The following is a 23,898-nucleotide window of genomic DNA, read 5'->3' as shown; positions in this document are numbered from 1 at the left end:
AACTAGACTAGAGCCCCCGACCCAGCCAGGGCCACCTTGAGAAAGGTCATCCCAGGTTCACAGGGACAAGAACCCCTAGGAGCTTGACGCCACTATGCCAGGGACATGGAGCCCAGCCACTCTGGTCTCCTTCCCCAACTGTCATGAGAGTGCCGCAGAGCAGCATGGTAACTGCCAGCGGTGAACACCAAGGAACTGATACTAAAAATAAACACGAGGGCGTGCTAGCCTCAGCATTCTTCTCAGAATTAGACTTGAAACCACTGTTGCTTGAGAGCCAGGAGCCAGGAAAGCCTCCATGGGCCTTCGGAATACGGTGCTGCTGGCAAGGGGCCCCCTTCCCACTTCCCCACAGGCTCTGGGCACCTCCCTAAACTCACCTTTCTGAGCGCTCTTGAGGTCAGCTGGGTCCTCTTCCCCAGCACTGTCTGAGAGCTGCAAGAACAGAGTCTGTGAGAGGCACCGCCAGTGCCCCTAAAGAACAGACTGTCCACCCAGGGTCATAAGCCATCATCTCATGTCGTCTTGTGCGGCTGTTTAAATCCCCAGGCCTCACTGAGAGCCACTCTCTCAACCATTATCTCAGTACGTACACACCTGCCTCCAAAAACGTCAGAAAACAAGAGAGCAGGCATAGGGGCAGAATGTCACAGACACGGAAGTACATCTGTGTCGGTGTCACCTCAAGCCTGTGAGTAGAGCCACAAGCCAGTCTCACTCAAGATCCTACCAGGTACCGTGTTTCTAGTCGTCTGTGTGACTGAGTGTCCTTCAGAGATGGACTAGGCTTCTGAAAGGCTCGTGTCACAGACTGCAGGTGGCGGGTGGAGACCCTGGGGAGGGAGAATGCTGAGAACCTACCTCATTCAAGTCCTTTTTTTCCTCCTTCACGGCAAACTTGCCCCGCTTGGACCTCTCTTTCCTCCTCTCAGCCTCTTCCTCGGCTTCTTCCTCATCAGAGACCCCAAGACTCCGCTTCCGACCAGGAGTGGCCTACAGCAAGAGGAGCGGGAACATGAGGGACCCTGGCAGACCCTCAGGTGCTGGAAGATCCCATCTGGCCTAAAGGATCCATTCAGAAAGGGGTCTGTGGGTCTCAGTCCCCGCCAGGGCTGGGCTCCCAACAGTACTAGGGACACAGCAACCCCCGGCCTCTACGCCCACGAGGACCTTTGCTCAGAGCTGTCACAGGGGAGCCTCTCAGTTCATTCCCCACTGAACCACGCCAACCACTGCTGCAGCCCACCAAGGCTGTCACCAGATTGCAACCTCTGCCCACCGCGTGAGAAGCCAGTGAAGGCGACTCAAGTCTGTGGAGGACCAAACCTTGGTGGGGGCACCAAAGAGCTCCCTGGACAGGGAACCAGCAAGCTCTGTGCCCCCCATGAGTGCCTTCAGCTATCAGACTCCTCCTCTGCAGGGGCAGCACGGAAGGCTGATCTCCACTGAGGCTTCTCCACCCCCCACCGCCCCCCATGCAGTCAACGCTGCCCCCTCCATTCCTATACCACTGTGGGCAGGGCTGGAGAAGGAGGAGCATCTCACCAGGGAGAGTTTACTGGGCGGCTCCGGCTTCTTGACCACTGGAGTCTTGATGGCTCGGGGGGCAGGGACCTCCCGAGGGCTCTTGGAGTTGGGCAGCAGAGATGGTGATGGTGGCTGCACGGGAGGGGCGGGCCGGGATGCAGTCTTGACTGGAGTGTTGGCAGGCTTTCGGGGCACCTCAGGAGGCTGGAGCAGCCTGGAAGTACTGGCCTCCTCCCGTGCTGTCGAGGCAGGAGGCTTTGGGACACTGCTAATAATAGGAGCCTTTCGGGGCTGGCTGGCTGGTCTGGGAGCCTGCAGGGAAGGGGGTCTGCTCGGGGCATTCCTGATCACAGCAGGTAAAGGAGGTGACCGAGGACGCTGAGGTCTACGTGCAGGTTCCTGAAAGAGGCCCAGAGAGAGTGACAACATGGATCCCAGCATGAGACACCTGAGGAAAAGCCCTGCCCCTATCCCTGGGCTTTACCTCAGTGGAAGGTCTGGTGGTCACTTCCAAGGGCAATTTCTTCAGATCAGCTTGGGAGCGGATGGGTGTGGTTTTCTGCAGGGTAAACATGATGAGGAGGTCGTTTGCGTATCTGGTACATTCAAGCAAACTCTTTTTGGAGCCCCACAGTCTGGGACAGTGGGCAAATAAAAAAGAACCCCTGGGCCACAGTCCTACTATTACAAGCCTCCCATTCTCACTGAGAAGACAAAAATTCACAAACACTAAACTACCAGCAAATTACAGGATTCTATATGATTAATCCAGCAATTGAGAGACTGGGGAAAAGTGTCAGTAGACTAAATTCCTATAAAACAAGCCAAAAAGGTTGGAGATCCCTAAAGGCCAAAGCTGGAAAGGACAGGTGGGAATTGGCAGACAGGGAGGCATGCATACAATGAGAGCATCTGCCTGTGCAGAAGTCAGAAAGGGAAAGGCTTTTGTAATAAATACGATAAACGGTTGATACCACACATATATCTAAAAAAACCTGACTAGTCAATTAAGAAAAAAATTTAAAACAACAGTAATATAAGAGAACAATAAGCAGTTCTAAAAGAAACACACGAAAAAGTTGTTCAATTTTAGAAATATGAAATTCAAATTTAAGATGTGTATCTTTGCTTATCAAATTTGCAAAAACATTTAAAAATAAATGTACTGCTAGTAAAAAACAAAACATAATACATCTTCTGGAGAATAATTTGGAAATAGTTATTTAAAGAAAACATAGAATTTTAAAAATCCTTCTACTCTTTCAAATTCACTTCTGGAAAACTAGCCCAAGAAAATAGTTATGCACTAATAAAAAAAAGTATGTGTGTGTGATATGACACAAGTAAGTCATGATCTCTATTTCTAATAAAAAATATATGTATTTATGTGTATGTAGAGGTCATAAAAAGTTGGAAGGATGTACAGTTAATGGTGGTTACCTCTAAGACAGGATATGTACTTTCTGGAGTTTCAAAACATTCTAAATGAATCGGACCTCTTTGTAATATATAAACAAAATTTTTTTTTTTAAAGAATGCTCAAGGCATGCTGGAGAACCAGTGTGCCTGGAGGTTGGGGTTGGGAAGCTTGGGCAGCACTCATGGGTGACAGAAGGATGAAACTGAGCCTGAGGGAACAGAGGAGACACTGAGGGGTCCTGCCCATGTGCCCACTGCCCATGACCCACACACCTGCAGGGCCTCCAGCTTCTCTTGCTGCTGGCGAATTTTCTCTGTCAGTTGCTTCTGCTTCTCTTCCTGTGTCTTCAGATCCTTTCTGAACGTCCCCAGGGGAACCTTCTGCTTCTGTTCAGAAGCCTCACACCTGTACAGAGAAAGTGCTAGGAAGGGTGTGGCAAGATAGCTCCAGGTAGGGCAGGGTCCTTCCTCCTCAGCCAACCCATGCTCTCTCTCACCAGAGCAACCTCAGACTTCCCAAATGCACAGAATTAATACTCATTGCAGGATACACTTCTATTATTTCCAGGCACTTATTATACACAGCAAGACAGAGATGTAAGGATATGAGCACTGACCTCAAGAAGCATAGTGGAAGAGTGGAAAAAGCACGGGGGGAGGTGGGGACGCCCACAAACTCCTTGTTAGAAAAAGTGCTCACCGGTCCTGCTCAGGATCAGGGTTCATGGAGCAAACCCAAGTGTCAGGGTAATCTTTTTCCACAGAACTCAGCTGGAAGGGGAGGGTCCGCCACTTCAGACACAAATCTGTAACACAGAACATACCCCCAACAAAACATCAGCCATGCCCACCAACAATAACCAGGCTCCTCCCAGCCAGGCCCAAGGCAGAGATGCCCCCGACTTTCTATGCAAAGATCCTCAGTCTGGCTCCAACTCTGCCTTCCTTACAGAACAGTCACTCTTCTAAGGGACAGTGATTCCAGCAACGATGGAAACTTTATACCACGGACCCTCAGCGGCCCCAACCCCTCTCCCTCCTCCAGCAAAATCCTGACTCAGTCATCACTCACACTTCTACCGATGTGGTACCAAACCTTGTGAGACCCGGCAGGGTAGATGACCTCCTGCCTCATTTAGAAGGAACAGGTGGGCACAGCACAGCCCCAAGACTGAGCTCCCAGGGCCATCACCAAACAGACTCATATCCCTAGTGGGACATACGTCCCTGAATGTCAGTGCATTCAGGAGGCCAGCACGGTGACTATGATGGAAAGGAGTCAGGAGGAGGTGCCGACCCCCAACTCACCACACTGGATGGTGGTTGGGATTTCCATAGCTCTCCGCCGTTTGTAACGCAGCTCACTGGATGGAGGCTGGTTCCAGTTGGCAGAGAGGTAGCCGAACTCATCCCAGAACTTGATGATTCCCCGCTGGGCTGGAAGACAAGCACCCACACATCGCGTGAGGAGTCAGCCCCCTGAGGCAGCGAGAGGATCTCAAGGCTGGAGGTGAAGCGAAAGGGCATTACCAATGGCGATGTCCTTCCAGTACTGCGCCAGGTGCTCCCCCATCGCCCGCAGCAGGTGCCGGTACTCCTTGGCATCAGCAAAGTCCTGCTTGTTGTGTGTAGGCTCCAGGACCAGGTAGGGCACATCTACAACCCCAACGACCCCGCCACATGCCCTGCAGGAGGAGGTAGACACGGCTCTGTCACCCCACTGACCAAACCTCTCCCGCCAACCATCCTGGGCTGAAGCTCTCCTCAGGCAGCACTCACATGCCCCCTTCCAGCTGTGGGCCCACTTTCTCATACATCTTGATCAGGCGGCTACAGTTGTAGATGAACATGCCGTCCAGGTCCCGGTGTTCGATGTTGACCCCAAAAACAAAGTTCAGTTCCTTGGGTTCTTTAAGCGCTCTGAGAAGACAAAAGATAAATTCAAACAGATCAACCCATTAACACACAAATACCATGGTGTTTAAGATGTATTAAGCTTAAGCTGAAACTTGAGACACTTAAGTTTTGCCTTTGCATTCAATATGCAACCTGTAGACTTGACAAGGATACTCACTGTGCAGTCACTCTAAGCTCCCTAATTAAAAGCATATGACTTTAGCTTTTGGTATCAAACGGGGATGTATTTAGTATGAATGGGATTCTGTGAAGCTGTTGCAAATCTCTGCTAAGATGCTTATTTAGTAGAATAAACACAAGATCATCTGCATAACCATTCCACTAATGTGACAGTAATTAATTTTAAAAAGACAAAAATTCACAAGAACAATAAACATGTGAGAGAAGAAATGATCATGGGATAAATGTCAACAAAATCGTGGAAACTGAAAAGCAGATAGATGATCAGTGGACAGACTCACGGGGCAGATACCCGAAACCTAGGCCTGTGGTGAGGAGGCCAAGAAGTAAGCAAGGACTCAGGCCCAGAGCCTGCAGAGGCTCCAGACATGGTGGGGGACATGGAGATCATGTAATGAGCCAGGACAAATGCCCAGTCTAGATTAAAAGGAACAAACTCAATCTATAGCATTATTAAGAGTACATATCACCAGGTGGGAGAAGTATAAGGGAGTTTACAGCTGTATTTCTTAAATAGTCTGTATTTTACAAGTTGTATACTACAAGCATTTTATACATCCTTTAAATGAAAAGAAAAAAAGGAAAAAGGAAAGGAAGAGGGAAAGGATGGGCAAGGTGGGGAGAGAATGGAGGAGAGAGAAAAGGGGAGAAAGGAAGGGAGGGAGCGGGGAGGGAAGGTGAGAGCGCTGCCAGTGAGGACAGGTTGGTGTTCAACTCAAGGTGCTGGCTCTGCCCACCTTGTCCTGGCTCAGGGGAGAACTGAGCTGGGTAACCTCTCCTGTGGTGGGCATGTGACAAACGTCTGGGAATCACAACATTAATGGCTTTCTCAAAGCAATCTGCATGTGACAGAATAGCAACCTTGTGGGGTGGAGAGGGATTCCTCAAGCTCTTTCTTTGTCAATAATCCATACAAAAGCTACATAATTTTAAAAGACCCAAGGCCAGCCGGGCACTCACCGCTGCTTGGCCTCCTTGATCCGCTTCTTGACATCAGCTTCTCTGCGAAGGGTAATGGCCGTGTTCTGGACCTGTCGCAACATCACCTAGAAACACACGCCAGCACCAAGTAAGGAGAGGAAGTGCTATGGGCCACAGCTGGTAATATCATTAACAACACATCTGAAACTTCTCACTTTAAATCACATGGACGCAAAAACAGACCTAGAAATTTACTTCCTTTCCACAGAAAAGGGCCCTAGCTAGGGACAAACACAAAAGCTGTGCTTCACTTGACCAGACTTGCTGACACAGAGGAGGAAACACCCCCAACTGAAACAACAGTCTGAAGAGGTGTGTGTGTCGCAGGGGAGGGGTGGAGAACTGCTGACCCTTACTGCTGTGTGTGACCTGAGGGAAGTGACCCTCTTCCATTTCTTTCTATAAACTGAGGATACTAACAGTGTCCACCTCACATGGTTGCCAAGATCCTGCCATACAGTGTGTTCAATAGTGACTATGGAAACATCATCACATCCCATTTTGCAGCTCTAGGGCAAGGGGTTCATGACTGGCGGTAGACAGAGCCAGGCGAGCTCTGGGATCCTAAGGGCAGCAACGCTGGAGAAGAGCTGCTGGGTCTGGGGCCTCACCCTGGAGTCCCGTGTCAGGTCTCCGCCCAGGCGCACTTCTAATGTCCGAGCTTTGCTCTCCGCCTCCCTTGCCTTCTCTTCAGCTGAAACCCAGAAGAAACCATGATAAGAATTCAAAAGGTCAAAACTCTTAGCTATCCCTCCTGGACCCCATAGTGCAGTCCCTGCCGTATGAGACATTCGTACACTGTCAGGGAACAGGTGAGCTGGGAGAGCAGCCTCCTTGCTTGGAAAGTCAAGGAGGTCCCAAGGAAAACAGACACCTTTTCCAACTTTACAAATGAATCAGAACAGGTCAAGCACTGCCCAAGGCAACCAGAGTTAAACCCTCAGCAGGAGCTGGAAGTTACCAACAGTCCTCAGCCAACCACTCTCCTTGAGCAGCCAAGAAGCTTTGTCAGCAAGAGAGACCTTGAGATTTTTGCCCTGGAGTCAAGAAAACCAATTTCACAAGTATTTGTGCCAGAGGACAGTGTGGGACTCTTCACTCTGGGCAGGCAAGCTTTAGATAACAGCCTGTAAATGGCTGAAGGAGTAGCCTGGAAAGAAAAATTGCTGAGGGAGAGGTGGGAGAGAAACTGGACCAGTGGTTCAGGAAAGCCCACCCCTGGGTGTTGCATGGAGCTTTTGCCTGGATCCTGCTTTTGCCGCAAGCAACATCCCCCAGACGACCCTCCTGCCCAGGGGGTCATTACCAATCCGTGCCACGTGCTCAGCTTTCTTCACCTCCTGCTCCGCGCGGGTCTTGAACCGGCTTGACGTGTACTTGTACATCCTGGGGGGGCGGGGGGCGAGTAACCAGAGGGCCTGAGCATCAGAGGTGCAGGGCAGCAACTATCTTGGCCCTCCGATGAGTCAAAGCCAAGCTTATTTTAGCAAAAAGACTCAATTCCCTACTCCACTTGCCCCCTGCCATCCTGCTCCATCTTTGAAAAGCAACCTCACTACTCTCCGAGTGTGTCATTAATCCCACAGTAGAAACCAACCTCAGCAACGAGCAGGGCCTCTGCTTCCCTGTGTACTGTCTAAAGGGCCATTGGCCCTGCAACCAGAGGCTCAGACAGCTCACCGTGTCAGGCTGAGCACCCTCCACCTCACAGAAGGCACACTCAACAAACCTCACCAGCCACCTCTGCCCCTCCCTCAGGACCCAGTAGTTTGTCTGCAGTTAATCAAGCAGCTTAAAGACCCAAACGCAGTCAACACTGTCAGAGCCGCTGATCCACCATCACTTCAAAGATGCCCCAGAGACACATGGCCAGGCCCCATTCTTGGCCCAAAGGAAACAGCAGGCCAGGGTGGGCAGGCCCCTACCTGGGCTTGTAGAGGCAGCAGGAAAGCCTCTTGGTCTGCACCTTGTGCCCGTGGATGAAGATCCGCATCCGAGGATCAATGTAGAGCACAGCAGCATAGGCACGGAAGGAGCGGCGCTCTGGCTTCCTGGAGGCAGCAGAATGGAGGGTGCTGTCACCCTCCCACCACCAGCCCAACCGAAGGCCTGGGTGGACAGCCTCTCTGCAGGCTCTCCACCTTTCCACCTCCCATCTCGGCTTCTCTTGCTGCCCTGAGGGGTGCTTCCTCTGTGTGGGCACCACATCCCACCTCCTCTCACGTCCCTGGCACAGACACCGAAACTGGCCCCACCATCCCAGCACGGACCTGGCAATTCCTCTCCCCTCTCTAGGCCTCGGTCTCTTTCTCATTCAAGTTAAGGAGCTGGGGCAAGGATCTGGATTAGCTGAGGACCTGCTGTCCTTCTATTCATCCCTTCTGCCTTGTGGCAGGAAGACATTGAGTTCTCAGCTTTACCAACTCTAAAACTGGGGAATTCAGGGAACAAGCTCACCCCTCTCAACCTCAAGTCACCTCCCTTTTCCTCCCTACCCAGCCACACTCACGTGCCCTCCGGAGAAGTCTCTGCCATCTGGATATCTCTTGGATTTGAGATTATGTCCAGCTCTGGCTCTCCGTTATCCATGAGTTTGAGATTGAAGATGATCACCAGCGTTCCTAGGGAATAGAAATCCTGTTGTTCTACCAGGCACCCCCAGCCAATCCCCATACTGCTCCTGGCTCTGGAGCTCCCTGATGCTAGAGGCCGCAGGCCTACTTACCACTGTCCCCAGGAATCTTCATGAACTGAGTCATCACTTCCTCTTCATTGCGGAAGGGAGAATACTTATAGATGAGTTCCGTCTCGATGGCAAACTTCTCCACGTTGTCTGTAACAGGTTCCCGGGTCCGAGCATTCCAGGTGGGCAATGGGACTATCACCTTTGGAGGAAGCACAAGCAGACGCTTGAAGGAAGCCCCAGAACAGCCTTCCCCCCGCAAATGTGCATCCATCTTTTCCCTCCCCACAGCAGCTCCACACTGCCCCAAGGGGAGGCCCAAGCCCCCCAGCCTGGCACCAGTGGCTCTAGCTTCTGCCCCTTCCCAAGACTCTGCCTCACACTGCTAGGTCCTCTGGGGTATGCTGCCTTATGGCCTGGGGGTCTTTGCATGAGCAGTTCCCTGCTTGGGATATCCCTGGTCATTTTCCCTATCTGGTAATAAGTTATTATTTCCACTAAGCAAAACATATTTGCGATGACCTAGTGAATCTAAAGACACACACAAACATAACTTATAACTCAGCAATTCTACTCCCAGGTATATATCCTAGGAGAAATAAAATCTAAAAACAAAACGCTATAGTATGAGTCCATTTATATAAAATTCATAAATAAGCAAAAAATAAACTATTATTCAAGAATGCATACACAGGTGACAAAATTATAAAGAAAAACAAGGAAATGACTGATCATCACCAAGGCAGTTCCTTAAGAGGTGCGATAAAGAATATGATTGGTGAGGGACACATGGGGACTTCTAGCATCAGTCTACGGTGGTGGCTACGTGGGTATTTGCTTTATAATTACTCTCAACTGTACGTAGGTTATTTTTTTTAATTTTATTGAAGTCTAGTTGATTTACAATGTTGTGTTAATTTCTGCTGTACAGCAAAGTGATTCAGTTATACATATATATATACATAGATTTTAATACACTCTTCCATATGTGTAAAATTTAATCTTACATCTACGTAATCTTCTAGAAAATCCTACCCTTGTCGATTATACCTCAATAAAGCTGGGAGAAAAATCCTACTCATTCTTCAAAAACCCTACTAAAACGCCACTTCCCCGGAGACATCAACATGCATCTCTCCCCCACGCCCCCACCCCTCTCCCAGGTGCCGGGGAGCCCTGTAGCCTGGGATTCCCTCTGCAGAGCAAACCACTCCAGGCACCTCAGAGGTTCAAAATGGCTGGCTGGCCCACCCTGCAGAAAAGGGGATTCTGTATTTTAACAAGCTCTGTGGTGATAAACTGTTAAGAGTTCTGAGGCACTTTACTGGTTTCTAAGAAGCTACAGTATTCAGCCCTGGGGCTGGTCTGGACACATTCCCACCCAGCTAAAAGTGATCTTATTTTGAAATCTTGGCTGAGTTCACACTAGAGTACAATCCAAAACAGTGACCTTCTAGCTCCAAGTAAGGAAAAAATTTCAACCTAGCTTTTTCACCGGGGGAATTGAATTCCATGTGTGTTCTGAGAATTGGTACCTCCTTTACACCTCCCAATCTTCACAGCAGTCCCAGGTGACAACGGCATTACTTTAACCTCTGGGCACTCACCTCATTTGACACCCACCCACCATTGGAATATTCCTCCTTTACTTTCAGGGTCACCACTCACCTGGCTTTCCTCCTACCCCTCTGGCCGCTCCTGCCTCCTTTGCTGCTTTCCCCTTCTCCTTGGCCTTTACATGTGGGTGGGCATGCCTAAGACCCCAGGCCCTCTTCTCCAACACGCTCTTTTAGGTGAGCCCATTCACTACGAAGATTCCTTGGAGTCTAAGCCTCCCCCCGAGCTCCAGACCCAGACTTAACTTCGCGTGTCCAGGACAAAACGTACACGCTTCCCCTCCAAACTGCCCCTCTTCCATCCTTCCCCAGCTCCAGACAGCCCACCCCCAAGTGCCACACCAGGACCTCAGCCATCTACAACCCCCCCTTCCCATTTCCCCTTTCCAACTGATTAAACACCAAATCTGCGGCCACTCCTATTTCTCTCACCTCCCTGCTGGAGTCCTGTAGACAGCCAGGGCCTCTGACACCAACACCCCAATCTTTCCAATCCAGGCACCACACAATAACCAAACTGATCATTTCAAAGAGGATCTAATACATTGCTTAGATTCCCTTTCCTGGATGCTTTTAATAAAGTCCCACACACTCCCCAAGGCCCAGAGGTCAGGCCGACCTACCCTCTCTGCTCTCCAGAGGCCACCACCTCTCGTCAGGTGGCCCCTTTGCCCTTCCCACAGCCCCCACCAGCTCTCAGGCCAGGAACAGACCGTTTCTATTGACGCGCAGCCCCTGCTCGCACCACCCTCAGTCCACCAGGAAGCAGTCCTGAAAAGCCCAGCCGGGGCCAAATCCTCCTGCCCCACCTTTCCCGGGAGTGCTTGCCAGCTGCAGCACTTCTCTCACTCACCAAAAAGGCAAACAAACCCAGTGGCTCACGAAGTAAAGACGGCAGAAAAAGAGCCTTTCGTTCCCAGCATGAACTGATTTGCTATGATTTAGGCTCACATCTAAACAAGGCCAGTACCAATTTACTCACAGCCAACCAACACAGATGAGTTAGACTGACACTGACCGCATTTCACCTGTTTAAGTGACAGGAGTGGATTTCTCTCTGCAGACCCTCTTGGCCCCCTCTCAAGCTCTGGTCTCCATTTCTCACACAGGAAAGGAGTTAAGAGTCCAGTCTGAGGCTAGGCAGGCCAAGGCCTTCCCTGATCCTCCCATGAGCGGGAGCAGACCTCACCAAACCAGCTCTGCAGATATGAGCCACCAGGCCCAAAGAGAATCAGCTGTGCATGTGTTTAACTTACACAGTTAATTACCAAAAGGTTTCAAAATCAGAATATTCTAGAGTCATTAGGCCTTCCTTCCAGCATAACAATAATCAGCTGAGGCTGTGTGTCAGCTGCCACTTACTGAAAAACTTAAATGACTTTCCATGTGTTCACCTGCTTCACTACCTGTCCAGGCCCTGCAGGTATCAGACTTGTTTGTAGCTTCTGATATAAATGGTTAGAGTAACACATTTCCTCAAAAGGAAAATGCACTCACAGCACATTCCACAAAATCACCATCATATGGGAAAGACAGTGCTGTTCCTATTATTATCACCAGCTGTGGTCTCCACCCATAGTCAGGGAAGCCCCAAATACTCCCCCTGATAAAACAGCTCTCCCCAGTGACAACCCCTACCCCAGGACTGAATTCAAGCTGCAGATCTACGAGACCTACAAATCCAACTCTTGGTTCCTGACACTTGAAGGCCTCATTCTCAGAACCGGGACATCTCTTCTCTGAAGCTGTGAGATTTTACTTCCTCTCCCATTAAGACACCTGCCTTGGGCTTCCCTGGTGGCGTGGTGGTTGGGAGTCCGCCTGCCGATGCAGGGGACGTGGGTTCGTGCCCCGGTCTGGGAGGATCCCGCGTGCCGCGGAGCGCCTGGACCCATGGGCCATGGCCGCTGGGCCTGCGCGTCCGGAGCCTGTGCTCTACGGTGGGAGAGGCCACGTCAGTGAGAGGCCCGCGTACAGGAAAAAAAAAAAAAAAAGACACCTGCCTTAACCCCTCAACCAGTTCATCCAACCAACCAGCTAATCCCCTAACAGGGGATGTGGCTGCAATCCTGCAACGCCAATAAGCCCAGCATGCAAATGACCTATGAAAACAGCCTGGGCAGAACTAGGAAGTAGAATGGTGACTGGGAGAACGAGGATGGGACCTACTTCATCAATGCCTTCCTCCTCGTGAAAGGTACGCGACAGGAAGAGACAGGTCATGGTCTCTTCCTTCTTGGTGAAGAGGATAAAATCCTTCCCAATGCGCATTGAGCCCCTGAAAGGGAAGCAGAAATGGGTTATTCTCCTAGGGATTCAAAAGCTCATCTGAAGAAGGAGCAAATCCCCCCTCTGGACGTGATGAGACTGCCTTTGGAGGGCTCCCCTAAAGGCCTCCCTGGGACCCAGGACCCTGAGCTGAGCTCCACAGCCCTCGCTCCCTCTCCTCCCCGCCCCCCACCTCCCGACACTCCTCCTCCTGCTCTTCCGTGGGCCTCAGTTTCTCCTCATCACCTTCTCAACCACATTTTCCCAGCATGCAGGGTTCTCTCACCACCAAGCATCAGCCCCAGGGGAGTCTCACCCCAGCTTGTCACTGCCTGTGCTCTGGTTTCTTCCCAGCCACACAGGGCTGCTGTGGCCTAACTGTGAGCCACCAGGTTTCACTCCAGTAACACCTCCAACACACACATCATCTTCCACACTGAGCACATCCAGGTCTCACCCTGTCCTTCCTTCACTGACACAAACTCCCCTCCCATCCACTCATCAAACAGCAGCACCATCAAGGGAAGAGCCCACTGCCTATGCTCACAAGTCCTCAAAAAACCAGGATGGCCCCAAGGCTCAGCCAAACACAGGGCTAACCAAAGTATCACTGCTGAACACAGTTCCAAGGAGGCCTACAATTGGCTCATGTCCTGTAACCACAACCATCTTGTGTCTTGAATTGTTTTGTCACCTCATTAAGCCACAGGTCCCTGCTTTAGGAAGCAACTGGTTTCTGAAAAATGTGCCTCCAGGCTGACTTCCACAAGGCAAAAGTCTGAACGGAATCAACTGCTCCTTCCTCTATTTGGCTGAGTTAATCCTTCTGAGGAGCAGGCAAGGACAGGCCTTTCCGGGAAACACTGAACAGGGCAAAAGCGTGAAGCACCAGTGGGAACAGGACCCACTGATCTGTCTTCTGAGCAGCTTCTGGCTTTATGGCTATTACCTCATTAGTCCTCCTAATACCCCAGGGAGGTGACAGCGGCGGGAAGCCTTATTACTCCCTTCTATGTAAATACAAATACAAACTGGGCCAGTGTGCCAAGTATGCAAATGAACGCCATGCCCCATTTCCCCGAATGTTCAGGAAAACTCCAGGACACTATCCAGAGATGCCCCGGTGGCTGCCAAGTTGTTTTTCTCCTCCTCCAGTTCCCGAGGTGCTGGCAATGCTCCCTCCCCAGACAATCTCACAGTCCTCCTCCTGCCTCCCTGAAACTTACCGGTGGCAAAACAAGGCAAATTAGCTTACCTTCTGCCAAAGCTTGCTCTTACCCTAATTTTGCAAAACCTCTCACTTTGTGCCTCTTCCCTGTCTTTGATCCTGACCTTGGAGGGTAAATAGCAACAACCCAGAAACGCCACTTCTCTGCTGGCTTCTCTGCTTCACAGCCCTATTCTCACCACAAATCACTTCCTCCTGAAACTCTTTCAACTTCTACACTGGTTTCAAAATGAATTCACTCTGAACACTAGAGGGCTCCTTCTCAATGGCGCCTTCTCAAAAGTCGTTCTACCAGAATATGCTGATGGCAACACTCTCAACTTCGGTATGCTTTCCTTCCTGGTCTTCTAAGCACTTCCAGAATCACATTTCATTTGCTCCTGAAGCTTCCTCAGTAAGGAAGAATGTCAGCATTTAGAAGCCCATTTTCTACAGTAGGAAACAGATACTCAGAGAAGGTGAAATGGCTTGTCTGAAGTCACAGAGCTGATAAAACCAGGAAGGGGTTTTATCTATAATCCAGAAGGGAAGTCAGGGTTTCTTACATCTGACTCTAGGAGAACTCAGTTGTTGGAAACTTAGATCACCACACCAGAATCACCTGGGCCCTACCCCAGGCCCACCAAATCAGGCCCAAAATCTACCATGGAAAGATCAAAGGAGAGATGAAGTAAGAAGGGAGAAACTAGGCTAGGGCTCTCACAGTAATGATAGATTCTTAACCTACTCATATGTGTTATAATCTCAATTTACAAAGGAGGAGGCTGAGGCTCACAGAAGCAATTAAGCGGCTGATGTCAGATTTGAACTTTGGTTTGACTGAAGTGAGATGGACAGCAGCTCCGGCCTTGCAGTCAGAAAGACGTGGTGCATATCTCAGCTCTACACTTGGGCATTTTCACACCTTTGGGCAAGTCACATCACCCCTATAAACCTCAATTTTCTCATCTGAAGATGAGAATCATAGTACATATACCTCACAGGGCTATGGTGAGGATTAAACGAAATCATCCAAGTAAAGTTTTTAGCACAGTGCCCAGCACATGGTAAGTGCTTGTTATTGAGAGACAAGTGGGAGATCCAGGTACCAGGTCCTTGCCATCATGGGAAGCACTCTCTCTCTTCCCCATACATCCAAGCTGGTTGCATGGAGGGACAACTGATGCTGCTGCCCAACCAAACACCACCCTCAAATAAAACAACACATTTCCATAGCAAGACTAGAAACATGACTCAGAATTCCATTTGTAGAAACTCCAATCCCACTAAATCTTATTCCATCCAAAGGTATGTAGAACTGGAAGTGAGCATTTCAGAAATAGAAATCTTTCTCTTGGGGCTTCACTCAAAACCAGAACACCACATTCCAAATGCCAAACAAGTGGGAACCAAGGGCTGAGAAAGAAGTCTCAAGGGATGGGGAGACATTAGGTAGGTCCCTGCTACAGGGCCTGGCAGGACATGTGAGTAGCAACCAGGTCCTTTGGTGGTGTTGTGGGGGGGTGTTTTGGGTCTCTCACTAACTCACCCTGGATCCCCAGTGCCTGGCACAAAGTGTGACAGGTGCTCAGGGGACACACGGCACCACGGAGTGACCCCCTCACCATCTCATAAGCAACCCAAGCCCACAAAACAGCCACTTGCATCTTCAACCACAAGGTAAAAATAAGAATTTTCAGTAGGAGGAGAGGTGCTGTTCCAGAGCACAGTGCCAAGAGAAACCTACAGCTTCTCCCACCTCAATGATTTTGGATGTTCATACTCTTTGATCTGTGACGTAGGCTGGACATCAGCTGCTAAGTCCCCAAACCACAACTCCTTCCCGACTCTCCTCCTGTTCCAGAATTACAGTGATGGACGGACAAGGACGAGGAACATTTTCATTGGACAGAAGCAGGAGGGCATTGCTCGATTTTGTTTTGAGTCCTGGGACAGGCTTCTACTATACTTACGATTTTAACCCATTCCCGTACTGCCCAATCTGGGTGGACTCAGGCGTTCGCTTGGCTGACTTCCCAAACTGGATCACGCTAGCAGCATCACCTGAAGTGGCGGACACAAGACAAAGTGAAAAGTTTGCTTTTCTTTCCCAGACTCTCAAAAATCAAAGGTCTGAGCCTTGTTAAATCCAAGCAGGGCTGTCTGTCTACTGAAAACCTCTGTCCAAGGAAATTCACAACCATGAGGCAAATGGAGGAAACCTCTGACTGGCCTGTCAGTACTGCCATCACTGGGCCCTTGTTCTGTTACCAGAACGTGGTAATAAGGCTGGGGGAGGCCACCACAGTTCCAGCTCCAGGATGTTACACAAGCTGATAAATACAATGTCAAGAGACAGGTAATCTGACGGACTTCAGGCTGCCATTCAGATCCTATCTCCCATGCTAGAATAAAACCCAGCAAATCTGTGAGTGGAATTAAGCCTGAGATGTTGCAAGAGACCTCCCTCTCCCTTCTAGTCACAAGAGTGAGGCAGAAAAACAAGTTAACACAATAAGCATTTTGTAAAAATGGTTACTTCCTCCCCAAAAGAAGCAATCAGCCCAACACTTACTTGGATCCATTCCTGCTCCATCATCCAAAAAACAAAGCATAAATCCTCCGCGAAGGTCCTCTCGCCTTTCTGTAAAAGAAGGAGCTGCCATTACTGGGCAGTTACCCACCAGAGGGCGGCAACCTGTTTGTGATCGGAAGGTGGATCAATGTGAAGCTTAGTCCAAAAAGGCCTTCTCCTTCTAACAGTCCTAGCTAGTGTGAGTTAAATGTCAGGGCCCTTGATGGTAGGAATTTCCATCAAAGGCTCTCCAATGCATTCTAGTCCACAACAAAGCATAAGAGAATGTATAAGGAAGGGACAGAGAATACCTAGTCCAGCATCTAGCCACAGCCAGGGCCACTGAACATGCACGGATTTCATACACACCTCAACCATCCTTCTGCCTCTCTGCACCTGGATTTTTTCCACCTCTGCCTTCTGCTGTGGACACTAAAGTACTCCAACTACTACATGCTGTACCTTATCAACAGTGCTCAAATTCAACAGGGCACCTCGTTTGTGGGTTAAGTTCGGGGTAGCCTTCAGATAAAGTGATGGAGCCAGACGTGCTATGGACACAGTGGTAGCAGCTGCTATCTAGAAGGTGAATTACTAAGTCAGTATGTGACTAGCCCCAGGCCAACCATAGTTTCTGGGCCATCAGTATTCATCATCACATCCCCTCCTTGCTATGGGTCCTTCAAATAGCTCCCCATCCCAGAAGTGAGATGGCACAGAGTATAGTGAGAGCTGCCTGGTTTCCAACTGGACCTGCTCGACTGGAGAGAGGAACAGTCCTTCGACAATAAGAGACAGAGCAGCTGTGGCAGGGCGTCCTGACCGACAGGAAAGAAATGTATGAGACTAAGGCTGCCATTCCAGTGGCTAGAAGAACCCCTTCCTTCAGCAGCTGTCTCTACAGCAGCAAGTGGTCACTCAGAGCAGTCTGGGTCCAAGCACATCAGAGACACTGGAGAAGAGATTCCCAAACAGGGAAGGGAACCACACTAGAGTTTCCAAGGTGCCTTTTGACCCCAGTGATGAGGACGAGGCAGGCAAAGGAGGAACGGCACAGGCCTTGGAATCAGGAGAGCATTTGTACTAAAAAGGAAGAAGGTCAGTTTAAGGTACTACAGGGATAAGCCCAAGGCTGCCTTGGAGTCTATTCCCTAATTGAGGACATTTTTGTCTCCCCCAAGCTGCAGTTCACCAACTTCACCCAACTATCTAAGCAGTGGAACCTCAGTTTAAAATGCTCTTTGTCCTCCCCTCAAGTTAAATACTCAAGTCATAACCACCTCTGTTACATGGACTAGTTAATGTAATTTAAAATGCTATTTCAGAAGTACTATAAGCCACAGAGATTTTCAAGTATCATTCGATGTTCAGGAAGCTGAACTCTGCTGAAACATTAATCACAGGTGCTTCCTGAAAGTTCGAGAATAAGGACCTTCTTGGAAGTACTACTGGTAGATAAGAAAATTTTTCCTGTGGCAGTGCCTTTTATCAGTCTGGAGAACCCAAATGAGATCTAGTAAGCAGAAGCAAGGGCAAAAAAGGTGCAAAAATTCCTCAAAGTTTCCTTCTGGAGGAAGCAAAGTGTCATATGGAGACTCAAACTGGGTCAGGAACAGAGCGTGGTAAAGAAAGTGTTCTAAATCTAGCCAAGAGCCATTTGCTGTATGCTTTAGCCATAAAATGTACACGAAGACTCTGCTTTGGGATCTAGAAATTGGTTCAAGCCAAGTGTATCTGAAAAACCTCCAAGGATTGATTACTGGCATTTCTTGAACACTACCTAGGAATTACTTCTAGGTCCTTATGTTTGGTAGAACAGGACTCACGGGCCGTTTTCTTTTTTTTTAATTTTGATGCTTTTTAAAAAAAATTTATTCATGTCTGGCTGCGTTGGGTCTTCGTTGCTGCGCGCGGGCTTTCTCTAGTTGCAGCAAGCGGGGGTTACTCTTCGCTGCCGTGCGCAGGCTTCTCATTGCAGTGGCTTCTCTTATTGTGGAGCATGAGCTCAAGGCGCACGGGCTTCAGTAGTTGTGGCACACAGGCTCGGTAGTTGTGGCTCGCGGGCTCTAGAGCACAGGCTCAGTAGTTGTGGCGCACGGGCTTAGTTGCTCCACACACAGCATGTGGGATCTTCCCGGACCAGAGCTTGAACCCGTGTGCCCTGCATTTGCAGGCGGATTCTTAACCACTGCGCCACCAGGGAAGTCCACACAGGCTGTTTTAACACACAATTATCACTTAACAGTGGGTCTGAGATCCCTTTCTTGCCCAAGGACTTCATTTTAAAGCTTTTTCATATGTTTATGAGAGTAAGAGACCCACCTATGGAGGGTCCTCCTGGCCACACAGTGACCAACAGTAAGTAAGCAGCTAGCAGTGCTCAGGTCCACAGTCACGTGTGGCACTGCCTCAGGGCCAAAAGAGACTAGGTGACACAGCAGTAACTCCTTCAACTTTGTAAGGAGGCAGTATGGCATCTTCACTTGGCTAAAATGCTTATCCCTATCACTCAGTTATTCAATGTGCCTGGCTCTGTGATGAAGATAATAGCCGAGAATAATGCGGATGTGATCACTGCCTTCAGGGAGCTTACAATTCATAGGATAGCTACTCCCTGTAGCAGATCAGTAAGCAGGAGGGTTTAAGCAGAAGGAGACTGAGAAGAGTGTCAGCTAGAGCAAAGGCAGTGTGCATAAGGATCACCTGAAGAGCCTGTTAAAATACAGATTCGGGGCTCCACCCTGCAGAGTCTAGTAGTGTGGGTCGGAGGTGGTACCTGAGAATGTGCATTTCTAACAAGCTCCCAGGTGATGCCAATACTGTCCACCACTGGTCCACTCTTTGAGAAGCAGAGAGCTAGAGCTAGCAAGAACTAGAAGGCCTCTCTGCTTGAACCTATCTCCCCAGACATTCCAGCAGTTAGAGATACATTCCTAGCACATTCTATTCACTTTAGTCAGTCAACTGAGTGCTATCTAAAGCCTCTAAGCAAAGGATTTTTATGAAGATGGGGGAGTTCTGGACAGAAGGGAGTCTAGGCAGCTGGAGGTTGTCTGCTCCCCGTCCCAACATACATCTCAGAAACAAGACAAGGAGGGCAAAGCCAAACTACCTTCTTTGCAGTTGTGCTTCAGGCCCTGGTAGCAGCTATGTACAATCACAGACCCAGTGTGGAAGGCTGCACATCTAAGTTTCCCCCAACGTGACCAAGTCTGGCCTCTCCAAGTTAGCCCAACGTTCCTCCATCCAACTCCCATTGGGGAGAACAGGAAAAAGAAAGAAGCTGGAAAGGAGATGTGAAATGGAGCTATAAGTCAAAAGTCAGAGGCGACAAAATGATGTTGTCCTCAGCGGAGGCTGTAACAGAACAACACTCAAGTTCCTCGTACTTTGCAATGTGTTTGAGCAGTATTTGTTTCAGCTACATTTGCTCTAATTTTCCATTTACTAACCATTGACCTGGCATCACAAAAGGGATCTTTCTTTGAGGCATGGCAGTCCCTATCCAAGGAAGTCCAGAAGATCAATAAAAATACACTCTACTTCTGACAGGCACGTTATGGTCTGGCCCCACCTAACAGGAATGCTTTGGGTACGGGAGTCTGATTCCTTTCTCACCCTTCTTTAAATTACAATGTGAATGTGTGGCGAATTCAAACTACATCTGATGTTGGGGGAGATTTCCGAGTTCAGTTATCAATCTAGTTTCAGAATGGGAGACAGGAAGATACTTTCCCCAATATAGTAAGAACAAAAACTTTATATTACTAATTCTATTATTCTACTTGTAAAATGAGGTTGCTTTTATTCCTCCTGTTGAATGTGTTAATACGGCACTGAAGTAGAAAAGTGTGAAGTTAGGGGCACCTCAGTCAAGATTCCCAATCTCAAGGTACTTGAGAGTAAATCAAGTCTTCCTCCAAAATGCTATAGTGCTTAGCGCTTCTATCACACCATTTAATCCTTAACTACCTTGACAGTTCCCTCAAGATCAAGTTATTGTTCTCTAATCATCTGTAGAGTGCTGTCTCTCCAATTAGTGACTAAGCTGTCTAATGAGAATTTAGCAAAGGCCCCATCTCATGCTCTCTCGACTCCTCCCAAAACACAACAGCAGTAACACTGAGCACAGAATGAATGCACACTGGGCCCTTTTCATTTAAAGTGAAATCCAACTGTTTGTTCTGCTGCATTCTAAGGGTAAAGCACTAAATTTCCTTGCTGAAATTCACCCACCAAAGGTAGTAAGAAGGAGCAGGGATGATCTCTTTTAAAAAGCTTCTTCCAGTAATTCCCTGGAGGTCCAGTGGTTAGGCGCTCTCACTGCTGGGGCCTCGGATTCAATCCCTGATCTGCGGACTAAACTCCCATAGGCTGCGTGGCGCAGCCAAAATAAAAAAAAAGCTTCTTCCAAATAGATTTGGCTATGATGATTTGTCCCTTCAACATCACTTGGAGTGGAGACCCATTCTGTGCTTTGCCATCTGTGCAATGATTAAAACAGCCACCATTTCTTTCAGAGGTAGCGGTTACTACTCCTCACTAAAGCACACTGAGATGTAAGACATACTGTGGCTTGGGAATGATGCCTCCATCTGGCCTGAGGGTTTAGTAACCATCTTCTAACATTCTGCTGCTATGCCCCCTTTTCTTGTTATTTTCTTCTAAAAATAAAAGTAGTCTTATTTTCACCACTTTGGCAGAGCCTTCTGAACAGAAGGCTTTAGAATTTAAGCAGTATAGCTGACTTTTAGCTGTTCTGAATATTTTCTTTGCTCCAAAGAAAGGAATAAGAAATTCGTATCTGGGGAGATTCTTTATAATTATATGGCATTGGAAATTCTAAGAATTACTTCCTATTGTGTGATTATCCCCATTTATCAAACAGGTCTGTGAAGAAAAAGAGGGATTATTTGATAACCATATATTCCCATAAAAACACTCAAGTTTTCTCAAAAGCTAGACAATGCTACCCAAATTGGATTTAAAAGCCATCTTCCTCTGTTCCACTTCCAGATTTTTAGCATTCAAACGACCAAAAAATGTGCTGGTGCAAACACTGAACAGGCAAAAAGCAAGCTATTTATCAAATAATAAATAAATAAATAAATAATAATGACTAAGATTTCTTCCACTGTTGTACCCACTCCATAAAAAAAAAAAAGGATCTTACTGCCAAAGAGCAGAGCCAATTAGGCAAAATAGTAGATGCTGTCAATATCTTTAAATTCGAAGCAAAGCAGCCCTTCTTCCTACATAACTTCTCTGCCTGAGAACATCGCTGCAGACCTCAGTGTCAACCTGGTTACACAACTGTTTTATACAACTGACACCAGCAACTCTCCAAGTTGGGACTTGTCCTCACCAAGGCTGCAGAGGGAGAAGATGGCCTTCAACAAGATCTCTCTTTGGCTGCAGGAACCACAAACCTGGTCACCTGCTAACTCCAATCAGGACAATCAGTGGTACTTGGTCATTTCACTCCCCATCACCCCCATAAATCTCCTAGCGGATTTATTTAAATAGATCTATAGATCTGGGCACCCTGTGTTAGTTCCTTTACACCAATATTCTTGATTTCTATTACATGCCTGACGAGGGCTGCCCTGTTTCTCCCTAAGACCTGTAGTAATCAGGCTGTCTACCCACGCTCCAAAAACCAGTTTTTTCCCACTCATTTCTTCTTAGGCACAGCAATAAATGCTTTCGGGAACTGGGCATTAGAAGAAAGGACTGATGTCTGTCTTACCTGCATAAATATCGATTCTGGTGGCATCAGCATCTCTGCAAAGTTAAAAGAAAAAAAAATCAAGATTCAAATGAGAATATGAAAATATCAACCATCAAGATGCACAATATTTTGAGGGGGATATGTACTATTTTGAATCTATCTTCAGGAAGTCATAAAGAAATTCTATATACATTAAAGATATACTTTTACATTTGGTAACACAATTTTCCTTACATGTCTATGAAACACTTCTGGAGCTCCAAATTATTTAAAATAATCACAGGATACACAGGACCTAGACACACTTTTTTAATAAAAATTTCACAGTGAAACATCTAAAAAGATCATTTTTTAGATGTTTAAAAACATCTAAAAAATGTTTTATCCTTTTTTAGAGGATAAAAAAGAACATTTCTTTTACACACTAGGAAATGACTCCAATCACTCATTTGATTGCAATCATAAACAATGTTCCAATAACTTGTCCATTTTTTCTTCTCACCAAGATTTGAGAAAAAAGAAAACAACAACTTGCCACAAAGCCTAAGAAAAATCAGGTCTCATGGTATACACACTATAGTCAGAAGACTGATTCATAAGCCCATAATCTGATCCTCCCTAAACTTGAAAGGAAGTTGGGACAGTCCATTAGACTCCAGCCATCAGCTGAAATAAAAGTTCAGTTATCAATGAAGTCTTCCATAAAGGCTTGAAAGTAATCTAGTCCAGTTCTGCCAACTGTAGACAAGGAAAATGAGGCACAGAGTTTCATTGGTTTTAAATGTGAAAAATCCACTCAAATCCATACAACTCTACATGTGCCTATTCTCAAAGACATAAAAACATTTTCAAAAATAAAAAAGATTGGCAAAATGTGTGCATGAGCAGGAACATACACTCCCAGACAATCTCCAGTTCACCGTATGATATACAAAACAGCAGTCTGACAAAACACATTACAGTCTCACTAAACTAACAAGTGGGAAATTCAAACACAGTTCCATTAAGCTACAACATTTTTAAATTGAATATAAAAATTATAAGTCAACCAGGATTGAAACAATTGAAAACACTGAAAATGGGAGCTTTCTAGTTAAACAACTTGTTAACCAGCACACTTCCATAAGCAGTCCAGTGAATAATAACAATAAAAGTAATAATAGTATAGGTTTATAGCATGGACATAGGTAGACATAATTATTATTATGTCATTAACTGGAGATCTGTTTAGAAAGTACTCCTGTCAACTCTTATCCTCTTCTTCCTTCATTAGTCATCAACACTTGGTCAATAAACGCCGTGTCTGAATTTTATGTTTGCATTCAGAAACAAAACTGAGATAATATTTTAGTGATATAATTATAAAAAGACTTCTGATTTGGACTTTGCTATTTATCTCTGAACCAACCCAAACTTTTCAGTCTTGCTCAGTAACATTTATAGGCTTCTTAAATAAAAGTGCTTAGCGCTTCTAAGCACAATTGCTAACAATGGAAGATGCTTTGATCAACCTGAGTCATCTGACAATAAAATACAGTCACTCCTCCGTATCTGCAGGGGATTGGTTCCAGGACCACCCAGGAATACCAAAATCTGCAGATGCTCAACTCCCTTATATAAAATAGTATAGTACTTGCATATAACCTATGCACATCCTCACGTCTACTTAAAATCATCTCTAGCTACTTATGATAACTAATACAATGTAAATGCTATGTAAATAGTTGCCAGCATGCAACAAATTCAAGTTTTACTTTTTTGGAACTTTCTGGAACTTTCAAATACTTTCGATCA

The 23,898-nt window shown here is 47.4% G+C and overlaps 1 protein-coding gene across 4 annotated transcripts in view; it reads right to left on the bottom strand.

The window, feature by feature from the left end:
• MORC2 (MORC family CW-type zinc finger 2) overlaps positions 1-23,898 on the bottom strand; it is a 60,741-nt gene that overhangs the window by 26,517 nt on the left and 10,326 nt on the right. For all 4 annotated transcript variants that reach the window (XR_013831187.1, XM_079941739.1, XM_079941740.1 and 1 more), the window contains exons 3-21: positions 22,123-22,157; positions 16,374-16,442; positions 15,772-15,862; positions 12,493-12,601; positions 8,750-8,909; positions 8,534-8,645; positions 7,950-8,075; positions 7,331-7,410; positions 6,636-6,718; positions 6,004-6,089; positions 4,726-4,866; positions 4,477-4,631; positions 4,255-4,383; positions 3,647-3,752; positions 3,220-3,352; positions 2,012-2,086; positions 1,546-1,926; positions 862-993; positions 381-435 (exon numbers count right to left, since the gene is read on the bottom strand). Coding sequence is in view for 3 of the 4 variants with exons in the window: in XM_079941739.1 (XP_079797865.1) it covers positions 381-435; positions 862-993; positions 1,546-1,926; positions 2,012-2,086; positions 3,220-3,352; positions 3,647-3,752; positions 4,255-4,383; positions 4,477-4,631; positions 4,726-4,866; positions 6,004-6,089; positions 6,636-6,718; positions 7,331-7,410; positions 7,950-8,075; positions 8,534-8,645; positions 8,750-8,909; positions 12,493-12,601; positions 15,772-15,862; positions 16,374-16,442; positions 22,123-22,157 (2,258 nt within the window). In the remaining variant the exon portion in view is untranslated. The remainder of the gene's footprint in view (positions 1-380; positions 436-861; positions 994-1,545; positions 1,927-2,011; positions 2,087-3,219; positions 3,353-3,646; positions 3,753-4,254; positions 4,384-4,476; positions 4,632-4,725; positions 4,867-6,003; positions 6,090-6,635; positions 6,719-7,330; positions 7,411-7,949; positions 8,076-8,533; positions 8,646-8,749; positions 8,910-12,492; positions 12,602-15,771; positions 15,863-16,373; positions 16,443-22,122; positions 22,158-23,898) is intronic.

This window comes from Stenella coeruleoalba (assembly GCF_951394435.1).
Source record: "Stenella coeruleoalba genome assembly, chromosome: 14".
Lineage (NCBI taxonomy): Eukaryota > Metazoa > Chordata > Mammalia > Artiodactyla > Delphinidae > Stenella > Stenella coeruleoalba.
Note: the sequence above shows the minus strand (reverse complement) of the source record. Positions and strands in the feature narration are given on the sequence as shown.